This window comes from Ammospiza caudacuta, chromosome 20 (assembly GCF_027887145.1).
Source record: "Ammospiza caudacuta isolate bAmmCau1 chromosome 20, bAmmCau1.pri, whole genome shotgun sequence".
Lineage (NCBI taxonomy): Eukaryota > Metazoa > Chordata > Aves > Passeriformes > Passerellidae > Ammospiza > Ammospiza caudacuta.
The window spans coordinates 1,917,445-1,942,755 of NC_080612.1; the positions used below are offsets into that span (position 1 = coordinate 1,917,445).

A 25,311-nucleotide genomic window follows, 5' to 3' on the forward strand; every position below is an offset into this window, starting at 1 on the left:
CCTGCAGGAGAAAAGCCCTCAAAAACACCCACATGTGGCCAGTGCTGGGCTGCTCCTCATGCCCATGCCCAGGGCAAGCACACACAGCTGCACAGGGAGGATGCTGGAGGCTGGGCTCAGCCACAGAGGGACACAGGGAACACAGGGACAGATTATCCAGGCCTGTAGCTGACAGCCAGGCACACAGGGACAGAATATGCCTGTGCCAGCTGCAAAGCAGGGCAGGAGATGTGTGAGGATAAGGTTACACAGGGCAACAGGACAGAAACCAGAGCCCTGCTGGGACAGCAAATCCCCAAGGAAGAGCAGCAGAGCAAAGGAGAGAATGGGCAGAGCGAGTTCAGGATTTCAGGAGCACAACTGCCATGGAGTCAAATCTCCCAAATGGTGAAGGTGGGGAGAATAACATGGAGATTTAGCCAAGCTCAGGGTTCTGCAGCAGCAGTTCCAGCTGAGGAGATGAGGGACTTCACTTTGACTGGGCTGTGTCCAAGAGACTTATCATAGAAGTGGGGAAAAAAAATAGGCATAGGAGGTGAGCAAGAGCAAAGGTGAGCTTTGCTTTTAACAGGGGAGAAGCTACACAGCATGGAGAAGGATTCAGAGGCAGCTGAGAAACCGAGCAAGGGGGCAAGAAGAATAGTGCAACAGGGAGGAACAGACAGCACAAGGGCAGAGATCAGAAGACAAACCAGAGGAGAACTTGTGCCTGGTGCAGGGAAAAGAGCAGAGTGCCAGGAGGAATGCAGAGAGGCAGGACGGAATGCTGACACCATATTTTGTCCTTCCCCCTCTAAAGAAATAAGGTCCTCTGCAGTAAAAAAGAAGGGGAAAGAAGGTTGGAGAAATCAGAGAGGTGCCTGGAGCAGCCACAGACTTAATGCACAATAAAAGCAAAGCTCTGGTTTAGTGAAACCCAGAGCAGCTCTGCCAGGAGCTCTGAGCCTGCACAGCTGTAGGCAGGCCTGGACCCCAGAGCTGCCATGGATGCACCACTGCCAAAAGGGAGAATGAACAGGAGTCATTTTGGAAATGGAAACACATGAGGTAGCTGAAAATCACAGAGCTTGGGAAGAACAATGCAGACCCTGGGGCAGAGTTGCTGGTGGGAACAGGGGTCACTGAGCTGGGCAGGCACCACTGGAGCAGGAGCAGCACGGGGGTACAGGCAGTTTTGGCATTTGTGCTGCTGAACAGTGTAGGACTGAGAACTGCTGAGGATAGAAGAACAGTGGAAGCTTTGGAAGGAAAGATGCAGTAATGTAGAAGAGGGTGTGGAAAGAGCTGGAGGGGGAAACAGGCAAACAAGACTAGATCTTAGAGGAGGAAAACACCACTAAAATTTAAAAAATGCTGAACTCGATAGGCTGGGCCAGGGATACACCTGGAGCCAAGACCTGCCAGCCAACTCTGTGTCAGGCTCAGGGGACAGCTTAGCTGGGGGACACTGTCAAAGCAGTGTAATGACAACTTGTTTTGCAGAAGAGTGAAGGAACTGGGGAGGGGGAGATCCTTATGGTGCATCCAAGCTCCAGGACCATGTTCCCAGCAGCATTTTGTCTGCCCCATCTTTTCCTCTGCCACATCTTGCTCAGCCAGGATTCAGGAGAGATGGATACACACATGAGCCAGAAAACAGTTTATACCATGTGCAAGATGGAACAAAATTATCTTTAAGGTCCTTTTCAAACCTTGCATTATGTGAGTCTGTGAGATGGGGGTGCCCAGGCAGATTCTGACAGACCCCAGCTGCAGGGTCCAGCAGGGTCACCCAGATGCCATCAAGGTGTATGGGATAATGAGGGAAGAGAACAGAGCCCAGCACTCTGCCAGCAAACGAGCACTGCTATCCATCTCTGCAATGGTTTTAAGCATAATTAATTTCAGCAGCCTGCTTGCCAGCTGACTCTGCTGTTTGCATTAATGACAGTGAGATCGGAGTTTCAAGGGGACCGCAATGACGGTGAAGGAAGCAGAGGCAGGAGCAGGAGTTTCGCAGCTCATCTCCCCTCTCCTCCCGGGGCTGGGGCAGCCGGTGGCACCAGGTGGCAGCAGCACACCGGGCACGGTCCCCTGCCAGCTCCGCGTCGGGCTCGGAAGGAGCAGAGCCTGGCGGAGGCGCTGCCATCCCCGCACGGATCCCTTCCCTTCCCTTCCCATCCCAGCTGGCCCCAGGCACCGCACACAGGGACAGAGCCCTCGGCCTTTTCCACGGGGGCACTGGAGGAGCCGCGGACCGAGAGAGCGCTGCTGCCCCCGTGCCATGCCCACCCTACAGGCCTTCCATCCCAAGCTGCCAGAGAAGGAATTAAAAGCCAAGGCCCCAAGCTGAACTCCATAACCAAGGGACTGACAGAGACAGGAAGCACAGCTTTGGCAAACATTTTCAAAGTTCCCTGTAATTCCAGCCTGTTGTTCTCCAGCTTTGTTTGCTTTTCTTTAAAAAAGCAGTTGGGACATTTCAAGGCTTTATTCAAGTGCAAACAATTGCCTGGTCCCTACCCAAAGCAGTGCAGCCGGACCCATCGCAGCTGCCATCCAGGCCCCTGCTCCCGGCGTCCTGCGGCTCGGCAGGGAGGGAGGGATGGGCAGGCCGGGCCCCCCCTCACGCTGCCCTGGCCCTCCCTGCACACCGTGCTCTGGCTCCCCCTGCTACCGGCGTCCTGTGGCTCGGCAGGGAAGGATGTGCAGGCTCACACGCAGGGATGTGGCAGCCGGGGCTCCCACTCACGCTGCCCTGGCCCTCCCTGCACTGACTCCCCCTGCTCCCGGCGTCCTGCGGCTCGGCAGGGAGGGATGTGCAGGCCGGGCTCCCCCTCACGCTAGCCTGGCCCTCCCTCCACACCGGGCACCGACTGCAGCTCAGCCTCAGCAAGGAAGCGGCAACAGCTTCAAGGAAACGGTGCCTGCACTGCCGAGGTCACATCCCAAGTCGCCAGGCCAGAGAAGTGCAGTCTAAACTGGTCTTTATGCAAACACTCCGTTCTCATTATGCACACGGACAATTCACCTTTAACTCCCATCAGCCTGGGGAGTCTCTAACAGCCACAGTTTTTTCTGAAAGGCAATCTTTGTGACTGCAGAAAAAACCTGAGATATGTGACCAAACACACCAAAAGGCTCTGAAATCCAAAGACAAAGTCCTGAAGCGTGCCACTTTCCCTCCCTACCCCACTACAGGTTTTCCCAGCCAAGCTCAGGGCTTTTCCAAGCACCCATGTCTAACACCCTGGCAATCAACATGTGGGTACTTTAAAATAATTTCAACCAAACAGCAGCAACACAATGTCAGCCCTGTTATTATTACAACAAATGTAACTATTATTATTTTATACATGTGCATAAACACACCCATGTGGCATTACTTTAGGAGTCCTAAGGTTTCTGAGGCAGGTTCCTGCAGCCAGAGGACAGGATGGATGGGGGGAACCAGGTAAAGGGCAGTCAGGACACCTCTGGCATTCAATGTGGTGCCTGCCTGCAAGGATCTGGAATCTCCCCTGGGACAGTCAATAGAAAGTGTCTGAAAGCAGAAAATCCTGCTTTTACTGCAGGTGATCACAATAACACTGCTGTGATTCACAGTCCTGTGACAGCCACACTCAGGTCCGGCTGAGGCTCCTCAGCTCTGGAAGCTCATGTTGCTGGCTGGAGGCAGACCCCAGGCCAGAGCTCCAGTGCCACCATTCACCACAGGCAAAATTTCTAGGAAAGCCTGTGTTCTCCAAGGGTAGTTTTCTTCCATAGCAATAAAATGAAGCATCTTTTAGTAACCCACATAAACACATATGTGAAAAAGCTGTGACCGAAACCATCAGCAGGTCTGAGAGGACAAGGAAGCATCAGGATTTATTCTCTTGACTCACCCAGACCAAGCCCAGTTTCCCCAGCAGCCTCCTCACAAGGGACTAGGAGGATCCTGTGCCAGGCCCTGCAGCACTTGACCCTTGAAACGTGGCTGGGAACACACAGCTCTGCCGAACACCCCTCCCCACTCCTGGGGGAAAGCCAGTTGCTCCCCAAAACTTGCAATAATTGTGCCATCACAGGAAGAACCTCTCAAACAGAGCAATGAACATCTGCTCAGGGCTTCTACCATCAAGCTACAGAAGACCACAAGAAGAGATGAAAACCCTTGAGAGTTATTAATAAGCTAAGAGCTCACTTTCAATTGCATGTCCAACCTGAGCATGGTCAGAGCTGTTTGCTCCCATGGAAACCCTGAGTTTGCAGGCACTGTCTCCTGGTGGTTTGTTATGTCTACAGCCTGAACATCCTCCTTCCCAAGGAACCCTCTCAGGGTTTTGTGTTGCCACAGCTGCTCTTCACAACCAGACAATGAGCTCAAACTCGGAAACTTGGCCTTCATGAAGCTTTTCTGGAGGTGGCATCCCTCCCAAAACCAAGCAAAACCTCACCTGGTGTTTAACAACTCCCCTTTCCCACCCCAAGCCCCCAAAGTTTAAGAAGGTTAAATCAGAGCCTTTGGTCGTCAATTTCCAAGTATCTGGAGCCTTTCAAAACTGGTTTGCACTTCAGCAATGTCAAATCCCATGGAGGTAGTGCCTTGCACACTGACCTGCTTTCATTAATAACCTCACCTCAAAGGATGTAGGCAGGTCAGCAAGTTCAGCTGAGCTTAAGTGCTCCCATCTCGTGCTCTCTCTAAGCACGAGCTTAACTGCTTCTAAAAACAGCCCTGGCCACGCCGGCTGCTCCACAGGCACTCACAGAAAGGGAAATCCCCAGCCAATTGATACAGGGTAAGAGAAGGCAATTTGATATATATAGCAAGTGCCCAGCTTATCTAGCAGCAAGAGCTGCTCAAATTCACACACGCTGTCCTGTCCCTTCCCTGCTTCCAGCAGCATGAGGATTGAAGGTGGCCACATGCTGAGCTCAGTACTGAGAGTACCAGAGGATTTAGTCTCATCTGCTGCAACTCACAGAGGGAACAGAGCCTCAGATTTCTTCCCCTTCATAATTGACTATAATAAAACTCATTAAGGATCAAATTCCTACCTCTACAAGGTTTAGGACAAGACTGCAATGCATCAGACCTTATCTAACCCAAAGACAAATCTCAGGAAGCACTGGGATTTTCATCATCTTTGCCCAAACACAGTTCCCTTCCTCCTGACAGTGCATCACTGACATGCACTGATGGAACCCCACAGTCACCAACCCCAGTGGCAGCTCTATCAGCAATTCCAGCTGAATCCAGGCTTTCCCCAGCACTGTGTTTGGACTCCAGCCCATGCTGCATCCTGGGCTCCAGCCCCACAGCTTCTGGAGAACAGGCAGAATGGAAAGCTGGGGCTGCAGCACTCAGTGAAACATCCCAGCTCCTATTGCTCCAGTATGAAGCCTTTGCTGTAGGGAGGAACAGGAGTGGCAGCACAGGGGCAGTGGGATCCTACCCACTGGGCTGCTGCTCCCCAGGGAATTCCAAGGAGGAACTGGCTGCTCATTCCAGCTTTGGTTTTGAGTGCTTTGTCATTAGTAAAACATGCTGAAAATGTGACTTCCTCTGCCATGAGGCCTATTGAACCTTTTCACAGAAGTCTAAGGAACTTCCTCTTGTATTTCAATAAAAGACAAGCTCACAGGAAGAACAGTTCCTCTCATGCTTCTGGGAATTCCTCTAGTAAAAACACCTATTGAAGAAGGAACAACACAGTGGAACAAAGAGAAAGGGAGGTGGGGGATTCACTTGTCCATAAGTCTGTAGTTTATTATAAAACAAAACTATTAATCCACTTCACAGCACAGAACCACTTTTACTTCCTCTTTTGCCTCATTTAGCAATGGCAACAAAAGCTTTCTGCAGAGTTTCCTAATGACCTAAATCTGCACAGAACCTCTGCATTCAAGAGCTTCACATTAAAAAATAATCTCAATTTGATCTCCTTGCTGAACAAAACCGGCTCTGTCTAGGATCATCTTAGCCAGATCCAAAGGTGCTTAGCTACCCACTTTGGTTTGGAAATGCAGACATGAGACAGCAGAGAGGGATCCATCTGCTCACTGGCATGTTGGGAAGAGTGGCACTCCCTGGAGAGCCCTGACAGATTAACTCTACAATTCCAGAAAGGGGAAAGAGCAAAGAACAGGGTAAGGAAGATATAACCTCGAGGCAGCCCAAGGAAGTGCAAAGGACAGCAGGGAGGGATATGAGTCTCTCACTGGCACATCCAGCCCTGGCATCCACTTCCCATGGATCTGCCTCCAGCCTGTGCTGGCTGCCTGCCGTTACCGTGGCATTCCCTCTGGCAGCTGCCTGCAATATGGCTCCAGGCTGCCCTGTAACAAGCACAGTACCTTGGATGCTGGGAGCCACTGGCTCCCTGAGGAACACTCAGGGGTATGAGTCAGCCAGAGGCACCAGAAAGGACGTGACCAATTCTTCAGGCCCATTCATTCAGTTCTTCTAATCATGTATTGTCTCAAAGTCCTGCAGAGGTTTCTGTGCAGCCCCTGCTCCTCCCTACATCCATCAAATCTCAGCCTGAGGCAGCTCTACTAATTATCCCTTCCTGCACCAAGACTCATTCCTCACCTCCAGCAAGCAGCAAAGCTCCTCTCCAACACAGTTCTTTGTGCTCCCAATCAGCTGTGGGAGACAAAGGATCTGCTCTTCCAGGGTGATAATCCCCAGTATCACCACATCACACAGAAACAGCCAGCATCCCCGTAGAAGGTTTATGGCAGAGATGAACTGTGCCCAGGTCACCCCTTTGAAAGACGCTGCCCCAAACAACCCCCGTTGTCCTCACCAGGCACGGTGGACAACCACTCCAAGGATCCCAGGTGCAGGAGGAGCAGAAGTGGAGCTGTCACAAAGCAAAGCTGCTGCAGCAACAGCTCTGCTGAAGGGACCACTGCCACGGCCCTGAGGGATGGTGCAATCCAGCAAAGATGCAGGGAATGCCTGGGACTCACCCTTGGGGATTTCTGCACCCCCCTCCAGTGCCTGGGAGTCTCCCACAGCCCCTTCCCTCACCACAGCAGTTCTAAAGAAAAGATCCTCTATTCTTGTCATTATGTGCCCTTTAGGATGCACCACAGGTTCAACATCCCCTAGCAAACAGGGACTTCACAGCACAAACCAGCAGTTCTCCTTGGAAATCAAGGGACTTTCTCTTCCCAGGCAGCTATTTCCAAACACAAATGCTCAGGGCACAGCAATAACAAACATTCAGAGGCCAATGTAATTTCACCTGAGTTGAGAGGCAGCAAGGCCCTGAGCAGGGCAGCAGTGAGGGAGCTGGAGTGCAAAGAGGAAGGAAATGGTTATCCTGGGTATGATAAAGCTCCCTCAACATAGTAACAAAATTACTTTATAAAGGCACTGTACCGTGTGAGCTGTAGCATCAACCAAGGCTGGCAGTGTCAGAGCTGGCATCAGTACCAAAATTCCCAATCAGCTGCTTACCAATCAGCTCAGCTAGGTTACAGCTTCTTTGGGAAGAGCCACTGCTGACCTCAACTCATCCCTGCTCCTGCACACGGTGTTATTCCCTCTTTCTGCAGAAGGGAAAGGGGCAACAGGCAGAGCCCCTGGCACTCAGTGGAAACCAGGTCTAGAGGAGATGTTTCCTTGCTACAAGCAAGATGAGAATTCTCATTGCCCAGACTCCCTCTCACTGCACCCACTGCCCCTGGCTGGGTTTGCACACACTTCCACGGCCTCAAGACATCACCTGTTTGTTAGAGAAGGGTGTAGACACAAGGAACCTTCTCTTCTTAGAGAAGTTACCCCTTCTGGTGAAGGAGTGGATATGAAAAGCACAAGCCAAGACTTCCTGATAACAAAATATTAAGCACTGGCACTTTCCAGGAGCAGCAGATCTTCCCTCCAGGCGATGAAAAGCCCAGTGCAGGTGAGACAGATACTTGCAGAGGACTGAGAAGAACCAGGCACATTGTTTAGGAGCACAAAGGATCCAAACACACAGAAGGAAAAGCTGATACCCCAGAAAGAAGAGCCAGAGTTAATCCCTCTGCAGCCACGCAGTCCATTGGGATTGGAGGAAATGGCTGCCCTGGAGCACAGACAGACAGACATCACACCAGAAGTCAGCAGCACTTCCCCAAGTCACAAGGGCCACAGCTTTTAAAAAATAAAGCAGCACTGAACTCTGGCATCAAATGAAACAAATCCCACATAGAGGGGATGTAGGTCTCGGGCTGTAAGAAACCCTGAAGCAGCACTGGAGAGGGAATGTATGGCTGAAAAGGGTCCAGACCTACCCAAGGGCACAGGAAAGTTGACAAGAGGACACAAACCATGAACTGTACTTCAGCACAGCCAGAGGGAAGTTTAATACCCCAGGTCACTGGGAATGTACCACAGACACAGCATCCTCAGTGGCACACAAAGCAGCCTGAAAAACAAGTCTCTAGTGTTTCCAGAGGAGCTCACCAACTCCCACTTCGCTGTGTTTCTTCCCACCAAACCTCCAAATACTTCACAGCTGTCCTCCCATCCCAGCACACACACTGACCTGGCACATACAGGCTGCTCCATCCCACATCCAACCTCAGTGTCCCTGGGCCCTGTGCCTGAAGAGACTCATTTCTACTCCCCCAAGCCTGAACTCCAGGGCAGCACAGGCTTTTTGGCCTGTGTCCAGATGCCATGGGCTTGCTCCAAAGTTTTCAGCAGGAACAGAACATTTTAGCCTTTGGGAAGTTCAGTCTGCCATTTGGGAAGGAAGGCAGAAGTGCCTCTGGCATGGGCACAGCTGCAGGCCTGACCTGGGGGAGCAGGAAGGGGGTGCTGTCTGGCTGGAAAGCAGAAGTGAATACAAGCCCAAACGATGCTGACTGGGGTGAGAAGCAACAACTTCAGGGCTCCTCACATCCTCCTGAGCACCCCAGGTCACAAGGCACCTGCAGTGAAGCTGCCAGGTGGTGCTGGCAGCCAAGCTGAGCTGCAGGAAGCATGGGCATGAGCCAGGCTCCAGGCTGGCAGCCTGCCATGCTCTCCCAGGGCACCCTCACTGAGACCTTCTCCAAACTGGGTGTAGGACCCCATAAATGAGACACTAAACAGGACAGCACTGCTCTCGTTCCCATTAGAACAGTGAAACTGATCCCACCTGGCTCACACTGCTGTCCCTGAGTGCTGTGTGCCAGTCATGCTCCTGCTATAAGGAGACTTCTGCTGAGTCCTTTGAAAGATTGAAAAAAAAAAAAAAATTATTGCAAATCCAGGCAGCACAGTTGAAACAACAGAGACAACTGAATAGATTCATGCTGGATTGCCACAAGGCACTCATCCACTCGGGGGAAGCTATCTTCTTCAACAAGTTTCTAGAATAAAACAAACCAACAAAACCCTCTGAAGTTTCCAGAAGGAACAATGCAAACTGCAACCCTCGCTGGCTTGGAGCGATCCCCAGCTTCAGCAGGGACCAGCAGGGAAAGGCTGGCAGAGCCCAAGCAATTGAACTGACTGTAGGTCCTTACCATAAAGCTGTCACTCACAGGCAGTGCCATGTCCAAGCACGTTCTGAGAACAATTCCACAATTCCATTTTGCAGTGAAGAACCGGTCAAGTTGGAAAAGGAACAAGGACTCCACTTCCCAGCCAGTGCTGTTCTGACAGCATGAAATGGCAGAAAGCTGAGCTCCAGAGAATACCCCACTGCAATTCTGGGCTTAAGTTCAGCTACAAGACTTTGCCCCCGAGCAGATAAGTTGTGAGCCATGTCTACCTCTGTCCCTGCTGCAGGCACAGGCTCCTCTGAAGCAGGGAGGAGCTGGCAGTGGTCAGCAGCCTCAGCAAGAGTAGCCAGATTTGGCTCTTGCTCCATCTCAGACAGAGGTACCCAACATGTCGCCTGTCCTTTTTTATCAGAACATTGCCACCTATCTTATTTCTAGCAAACCCCATTCCCAAGGCTTAGGAAATCCATAATCCTAACTGCCATCCCTCCTGTCAGTGCTGTGCCTATCTCTGTGGCAGGATCAGACCCACACCCCTGCCAGAGACAGCACAGTGTTTCTGTCCCCCAGGAAATAATGTTGGCAAAAGCAGAACTCTGTCCTGCATGGCCGGGTCAGCCGACCATCCTGGGTGTGCAGTGCCTGGGATCAGCTCTATCTCACAGCTGCTGAGCAAACACTCCACCTAGAAGTGAAGCAACAGGATCCACGAGGGAAGGCAGATCAGGAATGCTCTCCACCAGAGACTAAAGGGAATAAAGCGCCTAAAAAGCTCACAACATAAAAGGAAAACTCTGAGGCCAGAAACTTGATACATGTTGAAACAGAATATACTGACACATAACTCTCCTCTCTTGGGATAGGCCCTGGGGCAGGCTTCTCCCGCTTGAAGAAGAAATTTGAGGGCATCTCCCAGCTGAAAAACAGCAATACAAAGTAATAAGTAACAACAAAGGCCTTACTGCTGTTAAAAGCAGGAACTGTCCAATTAGTTCTGCTGGTGCTCTGTCCCACTGAAGTCACCTCTGTGTGGAAAGTCACCTCAGGCTGCTCCCAGACCCACCACACACAGATCAGTGCACAAGGACATTGCAAACACACCCCATGTAAACCATGCCCACCCCACTGGGAAGAGGCAAACTAGGTATGTCAGAGGGACCAGAGGCTGCACATCAAACCTCAGCACGTGTGTCAGAATGTCTCAGCAGCCCAGCACTGACTAAACTAGAGAGAAAGAGAAGAAAGTTGGAAGGAAATAGGTAAGGGGGAATGTGCGCAGCTCAAAGAGGACTCCAAGAGCTCAGACTTTGATACAAGGGCGCCCCAGTAGCAGCACAGGTGTCCTGGCAGGAGCACAGGCTCATTTCAAACACGATTCAGCCACTGACCATGTCTCAGATCCATTTCGGCTCACACTCCCAGAAAACAGCCGGTTTCTAGAGCTGTGCCAGCACATCCAGCAGCACTGCTGCTGCCAGAGCCTCCCTGTCAGTCCCCCTCTGAGGCTCTGGCTGCAAAGCCAAAGCACCTTGCACCAGGGCAGTTCCTTCCACGTGGGAATTCACCATCCCCCTTTCCTTGGATTCAGCTCTGGGCCACAACGTGCAGATGCAGTTGTACTCACTGCTTTGGACAGAACAGGCACCAAACCACCCTGGAAAGTAGGCCTGAGCAGGCATTTGCTATTTATAAGGTAATCAGCTGATCTCTCCGGAGGGAAATCCTGCCCTTTGGGGCTGTTGGGAGTGTGTGGAACTGCGGGAATGTCAGGGAGGAACAGGAGGGAAGCGATTACACCGGCCCAGAGCGTGCTCCAAGTGAGCAGACAAAATTCTTCCCTGCTCCATCACAGCCCCAGCATCCTCCTGAAGAACAGGCAGTGATTATGAGCAGGGATTAAAGTGTTATGCTAATTTGCTGAGAGCAAAGTAATTTTTTAAATAGCTCCCATCTCCATTCATCATTATCTAAAAAGGGCCCTGATCTAGTTCTGCAAAGAGCGACAAGTCTCACAGTAAGAGACCACTAGAAATCCAAAAACACACGGGAAACTGGCTGGCTGGAGCTGCCTTGGAAGGGAATGGTATCAGCTTTCATAACTCTTTGATAATTATTAATTCCTTGTGGGAGCATGTCCTGGAAAGTTGAGTATGATGTGCAAGTATGCAACACTGATTTCTTTCCTCCTGTTCACATTTCTCTCTCATAAAAATAACCTTGGTTAGATGACACTGCTGGATTTTCCTGTGAAACAATGCTCAGTCATTTCCAACACCACTGCACACACTCAGTGCAACCACACACACCACAAAACAATCTCAGTTCTCTCTACCCTCCTTTTTCCTCGCCTACCAAAGTATTGCTGAGAACAACCCTCTCCCTCCACTGACAGCAGCCTCTGAAACAAACTGGAGACAGCAAAGAGGGATGGAAATAGCTCTGTCTCAAACAGCACAGACTAAAACAACATCTCTTGGAGGAGAGGGCCCAATTCCTAGAGCAATCCTCACCAACAGGGCAGACTGGAGGCCCCCAGGCCTGGCACCTCCTCCAGGTGAGCAGAGCCCAGCGAGACACGGGCACCAGGCTGAGGAAAGGCTGCTCACATCAGCCCTGTGCTCCCCAGCACTGCCACAAGGGACACTTTGAGAAGCCCCATGTAAACAAAAAACAAAAGCAGGCCAGTGCATATTTGGCAGATTGAGATCATAATAAAAAGCCAGCACAGCAGCATTCTCCAAAGTCTCTGTGGCAAGATCTGTCCCTAAAGCTTCCCTTGATTTGGGTTTTGGGTTTGTTTTTTTTTCCTTTTAGCTTGTTACAACCAAATCTGACAGGTAAATGACACTGTTGTTGAGACAGATGGGATGGACCCTGCCGCAAAACACACAGCAGTTTGGGTTCCTCTGAGGAAATTGTCCCAGCCAAGGCTCTCTCAAAAAAATTAAATAGCAGTCACAGCCAGATAAACAGATTCCTGAGAATGCAGCAAAGAAAAGGGGAACTCAGATGTTCCTAGAAATGTATAAGTGAAACGTTTACATTTATTTCCCAGTTTACTTAGATGTCCATCTTCCAACAAACACCCTTAAGGACACCACAGCCACCTCACAGACTCCCAAGCAGAGCAGCCCCCAAACTCCTGGGACTGTGAGCCCAGCTGCTTTTATTAAAATAAAGAAAAACATGGAGCCTCCATGTAAAAGCTGGCAGCAAATACAAAGTCATCATGACTTAGGGAAGTTTGTGCTCAGGCTTGCATCTCAATCACCTAAAGATTTTGGATTCCATGTACATACCCTGACCAGCCAGACTGAATTCCCAGTCTCCAGCCTCTGTTCTCCACAAGCAGATGCAGACTGGCCAGATCTTGTCTCAAGTTCTTGCTGGAGAATGCAGATGGAGCTCTCTCAGCACCACACAGCAGCTTTTTTCACCTTTATTCCCACCTCATACATGTCCAAACTCTGCCCAGCTTTCCACCAGCTTTGAACTACACACAGCCACCAAAGCTGAGCACAGCAGCTTTTGCACCAGCTTTTTTGTGGGATCTGAGTTAACACTCCCTCTCCTCCTCCTCATGAGGTACCAAAGACCCCCTCCAGCCTAGCTCCCTGTGTTCAATTCATGAACCCAGGCAAAAATTCCTGCTTCCCAGGACAGATCCCACTTCTCCCTCCCTTGCTTCTCTGCTCCCATTTCAGACTCTTCCTGAAGAGTCTACTTCTTTACTTTCTCTGGTAAAACATATGTGGTCTCCCCAAAGTTCAGTGCCAAACTAACCAGGCCAAAGTGTCAGATTCTCATTTCCCCCTTTTTACTCAGAACTCTGAGTTGCTCATGCAGTTTCTCAGCTTTTACCTGTCAGCTTCCTTCAAGTCATTGCCGAAATCACCATCAGGATCTTTAGAGACAGTTAACATAACATGCCCAATAATGTCCTAGGACCCTCATTTTACAATGGATTATTTTGAGCTCATTCCACCAGTTAATTCAGCAGGAAATCCCAAAGGCATCACATTAGCTGTTTTAGGGAAAGCAATGTTTACAATACAGTTAGCTGAGGAGGTTCTAAATAAATGTCAAACCTGCATCACCATCTCCACACCAAACTTCAGCCAGCCACAGTTCCACACCAGCACAGAACCAGCACGGAGGGGAGGCACCTGCTCCGAACGCGGCCGTGCGTGGCCTCCAGGGGGGCACCGAGCAAACCCCACCGCACGCGAAACAGAACCGGCTCCGAGCCGCTACTCCGGATCTCTGCGGCACAGGAATCTCCCACCCGCAGGCACTGCCAGGCGGGCTCTGCACGGCCCCAGCGCGGGGGGACGGGAGAGGCGGGCGAGCCGCGCCCGCAGCCCCGGCCCGGGAAGGGCTCAGGCCCCGCGGCAGGGCCGGAGCGGGCAGGGCCGGCCCCAGCGGGAGCTCCGCGGCCCGGTCCTCGGTCTGACTGTGACCCCGCCTCCGCCCGCCGGCGGCACCACGGAAGCTCGGTGCAGCCCGGCCCGCAGGGCCGCTGCCTCAGCGCTGCTGCCACCGGGCGGTGCCGCCCCTCACGGACAGGCCCCGGGGAGGCCGCGCTCACCGGGCGGCGGGGAGAAGGAGCGGGGCCGCGGCGGGCGGCGGCCCGAGGAGCGGCGCTGGGCGCCAGGGCGGCGGGAGGGGAGCGGGAGCGGGGGCGGAGAGTCCCGGACAGCCCCGGCCTCACCTGTCCCGGCGGGTCCCGCCCGGCTCCGGCCGCGCCGCTCCCGCCTCTGCCGCGTGCAGCTCCCGCCCGGCCCCCCCCGCCCGCCCGCGCTGCCCGACCAATCAGCGCCAGGCACCGCCGGCGCCATCGACCAATCAGCAGAGAGAACGCGTCCCCGCCCAGCGCCACCAGCCGCCAGGCCACGCCTACCCACACTCCCGCCAGGCCTATCCCGTGACACGAGAGGGGGCGGTGCCCGCCGCCCGACGGCCAATGAGAAATCACAGCGCGTCCCGCCGTAGCCAATCGGCGGCCGCGCGGCGCAGCTCCTCAGACGGGGTGGGCGGGCGGCGGGAATGGGGGTGGCTGGGCCGGCCCGTCACGTGACCGCCCGCTGCCAGGGTCCCCCTCAGCCCCCGCGGGCTCCCGGAGCTTGGCGGAGCCCTCAGCCCCTCGGTGCCTGCAGCGCCCAGGGAACAGCATCGGTGCCTCGGCCGGGGCAGGGTGGTGCGGGTTCGCTGCCTCCGGGCCAGGCCTCGCGTTCTGTGGAAGCCCCCGAATAGTCAAGATATCGTGAGGCCCCCCCTCTCTATGGCCCCACTCAGCCTCGGGCAGCTGCTGCTTCTCTCTACCTGGCTGTGCTTCCCCCGGGGCTGGGTGGCCTCTGCCCCTCGCCTCGTCTCTGCGTTTCCCGATCTGTGTCGTTACTTGTGCCGTTCACATCCCCAGCCTGCCTGCGGTCAGGGAGCAATCTCAGGCTTCCTACAGCCCGAGTTTTACCTTCCAGGACCCGCGGGCAGCATCACAGAGTAGCTGAAACGGGAAGGGCCCTGTGGAGATCACCCAGCCCAACCCCGCTGCCCACGCAGAGTCACCCAGAGCGGTGACAGGAACGCGTCTGGGTGCGTTTGGAATGTCTCCAGAGAGGGAGACCCCACGGGCTCTCTGGGCACTGTTCCAGCGCTCCCAGCCCCGGGTGCTGCTGCCGGAGGCGGTGTCTCTGCAGCCTCTGGAAAAGATGAGCCTCAGACGGATCTGGAGGGTTTGGGGATGTGGACAAAGGGATGTTGGTCCTCGACAGAGAACAACCATCCCTGCCTGGTGCCAGCTGTGAGTGGGGCTGTCCCGGGCCTGCCTCTGGGAGGTGCAAAAGCACCTCTGCCTCCTTGTCCTGCAGATGTTGAATCTTTGCAAATGCATTGCTTTGGGCAATTTCCCCGGGAAAACTGTGTGGGAAAAGGGGGAGGTGATTGATGGCAGGAAAAGCCTCTGGGCTGGAAAATGAAGAAGGGAGCAGCACCCTGGGTTGGCAATAGGGCCGGTGGAGCAGGTAGAGAGGTGATAGGGAGGAGGCAGCACCTGGAGGGAGCTAGGTGGTGGGGCAGCTGGAGCTATGGTGTGGGGCAGATGGTGCCATCCTGAAGAGGAGCTGCTCCAGAATGTGCAGAAAGAGTTTGTGGAGCATGTGAGCAACCCACTGATCTGTGGGATGCTGGACAACCTGCTGACCCAAGGGGTTCTGAGCCTCGGTCAGGTGGAAGAGGTTCAGGATCAATGCAAGATGCACATGGATAAGGCTTGGCTCTTCAAACACTGTGCTCCAGAAAGGGCACCAAGGCCAGCCAGATCTTCAGTGACAGCCTCAGGATGCTGGAGCAGCTGGGTGTGAGCTGGCTCAGGTGAGAGATGAAGGGCTGTGGTCTGCTCCTGGCCAGAGCCTCCAGTGAGATGCGGGAGCAGCCCTGGGGAGTGCCTGAGGCTCAAAGGCAAGGGCCAGTTGGGTATCACAGCCCCGAGACCCCTGTGCCACCCTGTGATGACAGAGCTCTGGGGGGTGGCTGTCCTCCCTGGGCCTGAACAGGAGCCCCCAAGGGGCCCTGCCCTGCATCAGCCCCTCTAGCTGCAGGCACTTCCCAGTGTAACAGAGGGGCTTTCTGCTTGCAGGGCCCTCTGCTGTGCCTTTCCTAACACTGAGGTGCCCCCTTAGCCCCCGCTGGCATCCAGGGCCAGCACTGGATCCAGCAGTACCCCCTGAGTGAGTACTGCGGCATCAGGGACAGAAGGAGCCCGCATGCTGCGGGCAGAGCGGGTGAGAGGAGGGCAGGAGCACAGCCCAGCCCCCTGATGGAGCAGGCATGGCTGAGGGGAGGAGGGGTCTGCCGACCAAGGAGCAGGGCAGGAGATCACGGAATAAATGAGACTGGAAAAGATCTTTGAGGTCACTGATTCCAGCCTTTCCTGCAGGGAGCCCCACGAGCAGGGCAGACGGCAGTTCAGGACACCCGCACGTCCCTGCAGCAGCACCAGGGCCAGAGCTGTGTGACCGCCCTCCCTGCAGGCGGGGCTCCCACCCCATCCCACCCTCCCCGGCCCTGCTGCTCTCCCTCTCCTGCCAATTCCATCTCCCCCGCGAACCATTGCGGTGCAAATTGGCTTCTCCTGCTGGGTCTCAGATGGCTCCAGGCCATCGTGGCTGCTGGGAGAACAGGAAAGCAGAAGTTTGAAGAAAATATTCACATCACTTGTGTCTTCCCTAGGATGCCCTGTCCTATTTCCATGCTGTTGGCCAGATGGGCCAAATAGAATGATCTTGGAGAAGGTGCCCCAGTGTCCCGGTCTGGCACCCAGCATTAGTCACTGTTGAAGTGAGGGACGCCAGTGAAGTCACACTGGACATCTGTCACCCCAGATCCCGTGTCCCTCAGGTCACCAACAGGCTCTTTTTCTACCCAATGCCTGACAGAGCAATTTTGAAGCCATGCCTGCAACAGCCACATAGAGGTCATCCTAAAGGTGGCGTTTGTGGTTCACTGCAGCTGTGCCAAGGATCAGACATCCTGCTTGGAGCAGAGCTCGGCCAGGACAGGTCTGTTCTTGGCAGGCTCCTTGGGAGCAGGCTGTCAGCAAGGGCTCTGGTTTTGCATCTCTGGAGGCATCAGCAGCCTGACACTTGGCAGGCACAGAGCCCAGTGAGCTGGTGCAGCCCATGGCATCCCTTGTGCCACCAGACAGATGCCTGGACGTGCCCCTGGGATGTCTCTTGAATTCCCTGTGCCCTTCCCATGCAGAACAGAGCTGCTCTCATTTCTCCCTGCTGTCTCTCTCACCCCAGGTCCAACAATGCTTCCCTATGCTCCCTCAGCAGATGCCATCACAAGGATGGACTACAATGTAGCTCTACCTCTAGAAAGCTCTACCTCTGCTCAGGCCACTGATCTCCTGCCATGGTGGGACACTTCACCTTGCACCTTGTAGCTGCCTTCTGTCTGTGCCCCAAACCTGGTACCTGGCCAGCAGGAAGGAGTGGGGAGAAATCCCCCACAGATCCTGGGCTCCAGAGATTGTGGCTTAGTCCAAAGGTCTTGTGTGCTGATAGCTGGGGCCAGACCCCACCCCCAGCTGGCTGGTGGCACCCAAGGACCTCATTTCAGTAGCTTGTGACTCTGGAGCTTATTGGTCTGACATTCTTCACAGGAAAAAAGTAATACATAGAGAGCAAAAGTGTTTGAATTTGAGAGTAATATAGTAGAAAACTCAAGGCCAATGCAGCCCAGTTCCGGAGAGGAGAGGGAGAGGGACAAGAACAGCTCTGCAGAAACACAGCAAATCTCCAAAGCAGTCCCTGGTGTCTGCTCTGCTAGGCAACTACAGCCAGACCTGGAATAAAGCATCCTCAGTCTTCTGCCCTCCCTCCCTTTTGGGGCCTCCAAACAAGCCCAAATTAAGCAGACTCATCCCAGGGAGCAGCAGACACCTGGCTCTGGAGCAGAGATGGTTAGTGTGTCTCCAGTTGTGACAGAGATAATTTGTCACCCCCATGGTCACTTCTGCCCTGTCCCTGGCTTTACCAGCTGTCCAATAAAGGGATTTTTGCAGCAGACACCCTGCTCCTCTGCCTCCAGCCCATGGTGGGTGGCTGTTATGCTGCCTCAGGGGGATGCACAGCAGGTGGGAGGGGAGAAATTGTCGGGAGCACAGGGATGAAACAACACCTGCCTTTGGGACAGCCTGGGCAAACATGCTCCTTGCTCAGGAGGCAGATTCCCTCACTCCCCAATCTTCACACTCCCCCAGGCATAGAGCAAAGTTGCAATTTCCCCTGGAAGCCAAGAAAGATCTTCAAACCTGTGTCTCACGTGCACTGCTCCCACAGCTTGTCCCATTAGGGCCCAGTCCAGCTGTCAACTCCCACCAGCATCCCTGCTGCCAACTGAGAACCCCCTCCTATACCCCCCACACATGCCCTGCCCACCATGGCCACATCCAACCCCTGCTCTGCCTTGGCATGGATTCAGCTTTATTGCACATTCTGCAAAGTCACAGCCAGATCCATGGGAGGGTCTGGCAGCAGGAAAACAAGAGAGCTCTCCTGCCCCTCCGTGTGCCTGACACCCCTGTGCAGGCAGGACAGTCCTGAGCCACTGGTACCCCATCTCCCTGAGAGGTGGCAGGAGATCTCAGCAGGATGCAGGTACCTCTCTGCTCTGGCTGCAGGAGAATCAGGATGGGAGAAGGTCTTGCAGGCAGGATCAGACTGCAGTGAGGGCAGCCAGTCCCAGCTGAGCCCATCCTCAGAGCCTGAGCCCTGCATCACTGTCCAGAGCTCCTCGGGACCCACATGGTCCTTGCACAAACCCTGGTCCCCAGTGCTACAGCTGTGGCAGGAAATTGAGGACAGCAGTGATGAATTCTTCAAATTTATCCTGATGGACTATGTGGCCTGCACCTTTAATGTACTGGATCTCTGCCTTGGGGAAGAGACGTTCGATCTCTGGGTAGTCTCTGGAGCTGCAGGACAAGGGAACATGCCATGACCAGAGGTCCCTCCTGGTGTCTTCCCTCACCCTCCCCAAGCAGAGGATGATCCCAGATATGACTCCTTTCCTGCTGGGAAAGCCCAGGAGGTCCCCAGGTTCCCCCTTGCTCCAGTGTGTCGGTGTCACTGGCTGCTGGAGCAACAGCCCTTGCTCAGAACCTTCCTCATCCCACGGGCTCCTCCCACTCTTGGCAGCTGCAAAGAGCACAAAAGGTCAAACCACAGACCTGGAACCGCTTCTATCCAGTCTCACCTGATATAGGGCGAGTCGGACCCTCCCAAGAAGAGTGCAGGACCAGGATATGGCTTTTGGAACACAGGGAAGTTCATGAGATCTGCCAGGTGCCGGGAAATGGCCTCCAGGTTCACCCGCCACACGTAGCAGCCCTCCACCTCCACCAGGTTGGTGAGGAGGAACTGTCTCAGCTGTGGGAGCTGCCATGGAAGGGGATCATGCACTCTTCAGTAAGAGCAACAAAACAGGATGTCCTGACACCCTCCATCCTCCCCATCTCCCATGGGATGTCCTACCTTGACCACGGGCTGCAGCTGGTCATCGGCCAGCTGGCGTGCTGCCGAGCGGGACAGCCCCGCCGGGACCTTCACCTCCTTCATGGCCGAGATGTAGGCAGAGAACTCGGACACGGGGGCTGTTGAGGCAGGACCAACGTCTACGGAGATGAGGCGCTCCACCAGGTCTGGCTGGAGACACAAGCAGGGGAGATCAGATGCCAGGATCTTCCAAGATCTCCCCAATGAGAGCGGGCACAGGGCTCCACTCCCAGTCAGATTCCCTGGAGGCTCTTTGCTCCCTCCTGTCTCAGTAGAGACCTCCATGTGCCCTTCCCAGAGCTGTCCTCAGCACAGATCTCCAAGCTCCCTCACAATCAGTGCTGGAGGGACAGGGCAAGCATGGCCTGGTGGACATAGATTTGCTCCTGTTCCTGCAGCCAGGCTTACACCACCCACCTAAAACAGACAAGTCCCTGTGGAGCTGGGGGCAAAGCCAGCCCCGGTGAACAGTCTCAGAAGGTGCTATCCCCTTCCTACAGCCCCCGCTGGAACTTCCTGAGCCTGTGACCCCACTCCCAGCCCCGTGCCTGCTGACCCGCTGCAAGGCCAGCGTCATGGCTGTCTTGCCCCCCATGCTGTGTCCCACGAGGATGCACTTGGTGATGCCCAGGCGGCTCAGGAGGTGCTGCACGTCCAGGCTCATCGCTTCATATGTCATCACGGGGCTGTGGGGGCTGCTGCCGTGGTTCCGGGCGTCCACTGTCAGCACCTGCCTGGGCAAGAGCAGCGTGTGAGCCCAGGCACTGCCCAACATGACCCTGACCCCTCCCTGTGTGCTGTGCCTCCCCCCACGCCCTGGGTCTCACCTTGCCGCTACCACGGCGTGCCAGTGTCTTGGCCACCGTCTGGAAGTTGCTGTGGCTACCAAAGAGCCCGTGGAGCAGGACGAGGGGTGGCCGATCCCTGTGACCTTCCACCTCCACGTGGGTCAGGGGCACTGCACTGCAGGGAGACAGGAATGGGGTATGGCCAGAGGTGCAGGGGGGAAGTGAGCCTTGCCCCTCTGCCCAGCCTTGGTGAGGCACATTTGGAGTGTTGTGTCGAGCCCGGGGCTCCTCAGGAAAAGGGAGACACAGAGCTCCTGGAGCGGGGCCAGCTCAGGCTGTGAGGATGAGGAGGGCCTGGAGCATCTCTGTGCCCAGCAAAGGCTGAGGGAGCCGGGGCTGCTCAGGCTGGAGAGGAGCCCCAGCTGAGAGGGGCCCTCAGGCCTGGCTGTCCCTGTGTGCAGGGAGGGGCAGAGCAGGGCCCAGGCTCTGCTCCAGGCCCAGCAGCGGCACCAGAGCCACGGGCAGGGCCTGAGCCCAGCACTGCCCCTGCCCAGGAGGCACAACTTGTGCCCTGGGCAGTGCCCAGCCCTGAGCAGGCTGCCCAGGGAGGGGCTGGAGTCTCCCTCAGCACTGGGGATCCTGCACAGCCCTGTGCACACAATGCTGTGCCCTGTGCTCGGGGATGGCCCTGCCTGAGCACGGAGGTGCCACCGGGGACCCTCTGGGCCCCGCACAGCCTGGCCCGCTGGGACTGAGAGCGCGGCCCAGGCTGGGCCAAGGGCAGGCAGGGAAGGGGGCGTGGCCAGGGGAGGGGCCAAACCCGTCCACCACCCGTGTGGGGAACGGGGGTGCAAGGGGCGTGGTTTGAGGGAGGCGTGGCCAGCTCCCTTGTGGCGGCCACGCCCCTGCTCGCGGGATCCCCCCTCGGGACCCTTCCCGGGACCGCTCCCGCCGCCCCCGTCCCGCCCCGCGCGCAGCCGGGCCCTTACGTGGCCACGGAGCGGGCGGCAGCGGCGGCGGGCTGCGGGAGGGGCGGCGGGGCGGGGACGCGGAGCAGCCGGCGGAGCATCATGGCGGCGGCGGCGGCGGCGGCGGCGCGCGGGCCGTGACGCGACGTGCTCGAGTCGCCCCGCCCCGCTGGCGGCGGGCGCCCCCTCGCGGCAGAACGGCGGCAGCGCGCGCACGGGGAGGGTCACGGCGGGGCCGCTCCCGCTGCTGCTCCCGCGGGCCCCGGAGCGGGCAGCGGGCACGGGGGTTGGGGCTCGGGGAAAGTGAGCCGGGCGGGGCGGGTCCCTGCGGGCGGCGGCGCTTCCGCACGGCCCTTCCGCCCGCTGTCGCCCGGAGGCACAGCGGGACCGGTGGGCTCGGCCCCGCACTCACCGCCCCCGGCCTCGCTTTCCCCAGGACCGGCCCCGCGCTCCTGCGGCGGCTCCTGCCCCTTTGTCCCTGGCCGCTGGAGCGTGGCGGCGGGCGGGAGGGAGCGGCCGAGCAGGGCGGCCTCGCCCCAGCGCGGCTCCCGGGCGAGGGAAGCGCCTCGCGGCCCCCCCGGCGGCCCCAGACTTTGGACTGCGGGCAGGGAGTGTCCCTGCGGCATCCAGCGGCTCCTCCGCTGCTTCCCGCCCCGACCGTTCCCGGAGAGCTGCCCCTGGAATGCGGGGGGACAACGGGTCTCCACCCCGAGCGGGGACGCCCGGCGCGCTGCGGCCGAGCCCTCTGTCCCCGGCCCGGTGCCACTCGAGTGCCGCCGTAGCAGGTGCCTTGGGGGGCTGGGCCGCCGTGTTCCCCCTCCCCGTGCCCACCTCGATCGTGCCGCACACCTCAAGGACACTCGGGTACCAAAACAGGACACGTTTATTGACAAATGTAACCGGTACAGACCACGCGTAACAGGGACAGACGGTGCCGGGCCAGCAGCGATGGGGGGACACAGCAGAGGGCCCCGTCCCCATCCCGTCCTCATCCCGCCCCACCGGCATGGCAGGACCTCGCCGAGTGCCTCTTCTCCCGCCGACCCGAAACTGCCTCGTGTTTAACCGAAACTGTCTCTATTTACACAGCCCGGCCCTGACCCCGCAGCCGTCCCCGTCCCCTCCTTCGCGCCCCCCCCGCCCCGGCGCTGCCGCCCCCGGGCCCCACGGAGGGCGATGAGGGTCCCAGGGTGGATGGGTGGGGTGGGGGATATCGAGGGGGGCCGGGGGACCCTGGGGGGGCTCAGACATAGTTCCTCTTGTCGTAGCTGGTGACGGCGGAGCGTGGGGCGGAGTAGGCCACCTTGCTTGTGGGGTACCTGTCGTCTTTGGGGGGGCAGGAGCAGCAGAGCAGGCCCCCCCCCAGCAGCAGGAGTGCGGAGGCCGCCCAGCCCACGTAGAGCGAGGTGCCCAGCTCCCGCTTCTGCGCTTCGATCACCAGTGGGTTGTAGAAATCCCGGATGATGGTGTTGGCCGACCAGCAGACAGGGATGAGGGTCAAGACGCCAGAGAGGAGGAAAATGACACCGGAGACGATGGTGATCTTGGCTTTGGTGCTCTCGTCCTCCACGCAGCGGGTGCACTGGGCGCCCACGATGGCCACCATTAAGCCCAGCACGGCCAAGATGATGGCCACCACCAGCAGGGCGCGGGCGGCTTGCAGGTCCTGAGGGAGCGCCAGCATGGAGTCGTAGACCTTGCACTGCATCTGCCCCGTGCTCTGCACCACGCAGTTCATCCACAGCCCTTCCCAGATGATCTGGGCCGTCACGATGTTGTTGCCGATGAAGGCCGACACCTTCCACATGGGCAACGCGCAGCAGATGATGCTGCACAACCAACCCAGCACGGACAAGGCCACGCCGCCGATCTCCAGCCCCATCGACATGGTGGACGGTTCAGTGACGCGCTCCAGGCGATGGCGGAGAAGAACCCACGGACCGAGACCGTCGCCACCACCCGCCGCCGCTCGCAGCCGGGGGATCGGCTTACACCTGTGCGCAGTGCTATTTATATGGGCTGGCCCCGGGGTGGGGTTTCGGTGCTGGCTGCTGGACGCTCCTCTCTGCTCCTCCGTCACCGTCACCTGTGTCCCACACCCTCCCCTTTGTTTGCAGAGATGGCGCCGGGTAACCAGAGAAGGGCGGGAGGAGGAGAAACGCCACCTGCCACGGCCATCGCCTGGTTTCGGCCGATGGGTATCAGGAAGCACTACCACCGTGCTCATTTCCACCAAACCCTGTCTGGTGAACCTGGAAATCCCAAGGGTTCACCTTTCCCCCCTGGAGGAAATGTGGCAGGTCAGGGTTTGATTTCTGTAGTGTTGTCAGTGCTCACGTTTAACTGGGGTTCGGTGAGCGTTGGGCACCTTTGCATCACCGTGCAAAGTGCAACCCCTCCGCCATGCCGTGAGTTTGTGTCACCATTCCAGGGGACCTGTGGGTGCTCCTGGCCCTGCAGGAATCCCTTCAGCCTGGCCCCTCCTGTTCCCACCCTACTGGAGCACAGTCAGAGATCCTCTGACTGACTGATAAATATCTTTACTCATCCTGCACAAGTCTTGTGACCTTGAAGGAAGCAGATAATGCACGTAACCAGCCCAGCAGCATCACCCTGACAACCTGAGCTGGCACCCAGCAAAGGGAAAAATATCCCAAGGCATGAGCAATCCCTTCAGACCTGACAGCAACAGCCCCATGGCTGTGCGGTGCATGTTTCCCCCCCCCAGCCTTGCATTCTGGGGGTAGTGCCAGTGCTTCCAGTCCCCCTCCCCCAGGAATGTGGTTGCTGGACACAGGCTTGCTCCTACCTGTTCCCTGCCTGCTCCAAAAATCTCCTCTACAACTTATTAACTACTCAAGAGCGCGGTGGGATGCTGGCAGCTGGCGCCGTGCAGTTGGGATGGGGGGAACCCTGCAATGCCTGGCTGTGCCCCACAGTGCCCTGATGTCCCACAGCCAGAGGGCTTGGGGTTGGGTGCCCCCAGAGTATGCCAACACCCCATAGCCAGAGGGGTGTGTGTGGGTGCCACACAGTGCTCTGATACCCAGTATCTGGTGGGTCACCTTCTATTGCCCTGCAGCACCCTGAACCCCATAGCCAGCGGGGTCACCCCACAGCACCCTGATACCCAATATATGCCTGGGTCAGCTGTTGTCACCCCTTGTCACCCCAGCACCCCATATCCACCCAGCTTGACCTCCAGCCCGGTGCAGCACCCCATGTCTGACCTCCACCACACTGTGACACCCCAATACCCCCATTTCCAGCCTCTGCCAACCACGGCATCCCAAAAATATCCTATACTTGGCTGGGTGAGCTTGTGCCACCCCACTGTACTGTGATCACCCCCTCGAGGACACCAAAATCCCCACAGCCAGCCGGGGGTACCCGGGGCAGACCCAGCCCGTGCAAGCAGCCCCCAGGGTTCCGTGCCCTTGCTGGGGGCACTGGGGGTCCCGGCCCTCGGGGGCACCCCGGACTGGGTGTGCACGGTGCGGGGCTGCCACAGGGCCGGGCTGCCAGCGGCCAGCACAGGGGGCCGGGCTGCCCAGGGGCCCACGGGTGCAGGCAGGGGAGGGTCTGCAGCCACGGGGGGCGGGAGTGCGCACATGGGCAGCTGGACACACACAGACAGACACACAGACAGGTACAGACACACACAGACAGGTACAGACACACAGACAGATACAGACACACACAGACACACAGGTACAGACACACAGACAGGTACAGGCACACACACACAGACACACAGACAGGTACAGACACACAGACAGACAGATACAGACACACACAGACACACAGGTACAGACACACACACAGACAGACACACAGACAGATACAGACACACACACAGACACACAGGTACAGACACACAGACAGGTACAGGCACACACACACAGACACAGACACACAGACAGGTACAGACACAGGTACAGGCACACAGACAGGTACAGGCACACAGAGACACGGGTGCAGGCAGAGACACGTACAGGCAGAGACACACCAACACAGGTGCATAGGTGAACACACACACACAGA

The 25,311-nt window shown here is 56.7% G+C and overlaps 3 protein-coding genes across 5 annotated transcripts in view; all 3 read right to left on the bottom strand.

The window, feature by feature from the left end:
• MTMR4 (myotubularin related protein 4) overlaps positions 1–14,200 on the bottom strand; it is a 56,459-nt gene extending 42,259 nt beyond the window's left edge. Inside the window, exon 1 of one of the 2 annotated variants that reach the window (XM_058817624.1) lies at positions 14,165–14,200. Coding sequence is in view for 1 of the 2 variants with exons in the window: in XM_058817623.1 (XP_058673606.1) it covers positions 13,542–13,553 (12 nt within the window). In the remaining variant the exon portion in view is untranslated. Of the gene's footprint in view, positions 1–13,541; positions 13,739–14,164 lie in introns of those variants that run through there. The other variant, XM_058817623.1, reaches the window with a different exon arrangement.
• A 4,262-nt stretch (positions 14,201–18,462) lies between these two features.
• Positions 18,463–21,373, bottom strand: ABHD11 (abhydrolase domain containing 11). Of its 2 annotated transcripts, none has more exons than XM_058817928.1 (6): positions 21,289–21,373; positions 20,339–20,474; positions 20,068–20,245; positions 19,491–19,661; positions 19,213–19,394; positions 18,463–18,931 (listed from the first exon to the last, which is right to left on the bottom strand). In XM_058817928.1, the coding sequence occupies exons 3-6, from the start codon at positions 20,188–20,190 to the stop codon at positions 18,793–18,795; spliced, it is 615 nt and encodes a 204-aa protein (XP_058673911.1). In that variant the 5' UTR covers positions 20,191–20,245; positions 20,339–20,474; positions 21,289–21,373; the 3' UTR covers positions 18,463–18,792. The 2 variants fall into 2 exon arrangements, with proteins under 2 accessions (XP_058673911.1, XP_058673910.1); XM_058817927.1 differs by having other exon boundaries at positions 20,068–20,241; positions 21,289–21,360.
• Positions 21,374–22,349: 976 nt separating this feature from the next.
• CLDN3 (claudin 3) lies at positions 22,350–23,214 on the bottom strand. The gene has a single exon (XM_058817825.1). It carries the CDS (start codon positions 23,153–23,155, stop codon positions 22,511–22,513), a length of 645 nt encoding a protein of 214 aa, XP_058673808.1. The 5' UTR covers positions 23,156–23,214; the 3' UTR covers positions 22,350–22,510.
• Between the last annotated feature and the right edge of the window lie 2,097 nt (positions 23,215–25,311).

Excerpts from the sequence above, each read along its gene's own strand:
- ABHD11 (XM_058817928.1), bottom strand. The coding sequence starts at position 20,190 with ATGACATATGAAGCGATGAGCCTGGACGTGCAGCACCTCCTGAGCCGC. Across the intron at positions 19,395-19,490 it reads AGCTGCAGCCCGTGGTCAAG|CTCCCACAGCTGAGACAGTT; the intron begins GTAGGACATCCC and ends CTTCCATGGCAG. Across the intron at positions 18,932-19,212 it reads TCCGACTCGCCCTATATCAG|CTCCAGAGACTACCCAGAGA; the intron begins GTGAGACTGGAT and ends CTTGTCCTGCAG.
- CLDN3 (XM_058817825.1), bottom strand. The coding sequence starts at position 23,155 with ATGTCGATGGGGCTGGAGATCGGCGGCGTGGCCTTGTCCGTGCTGGGT.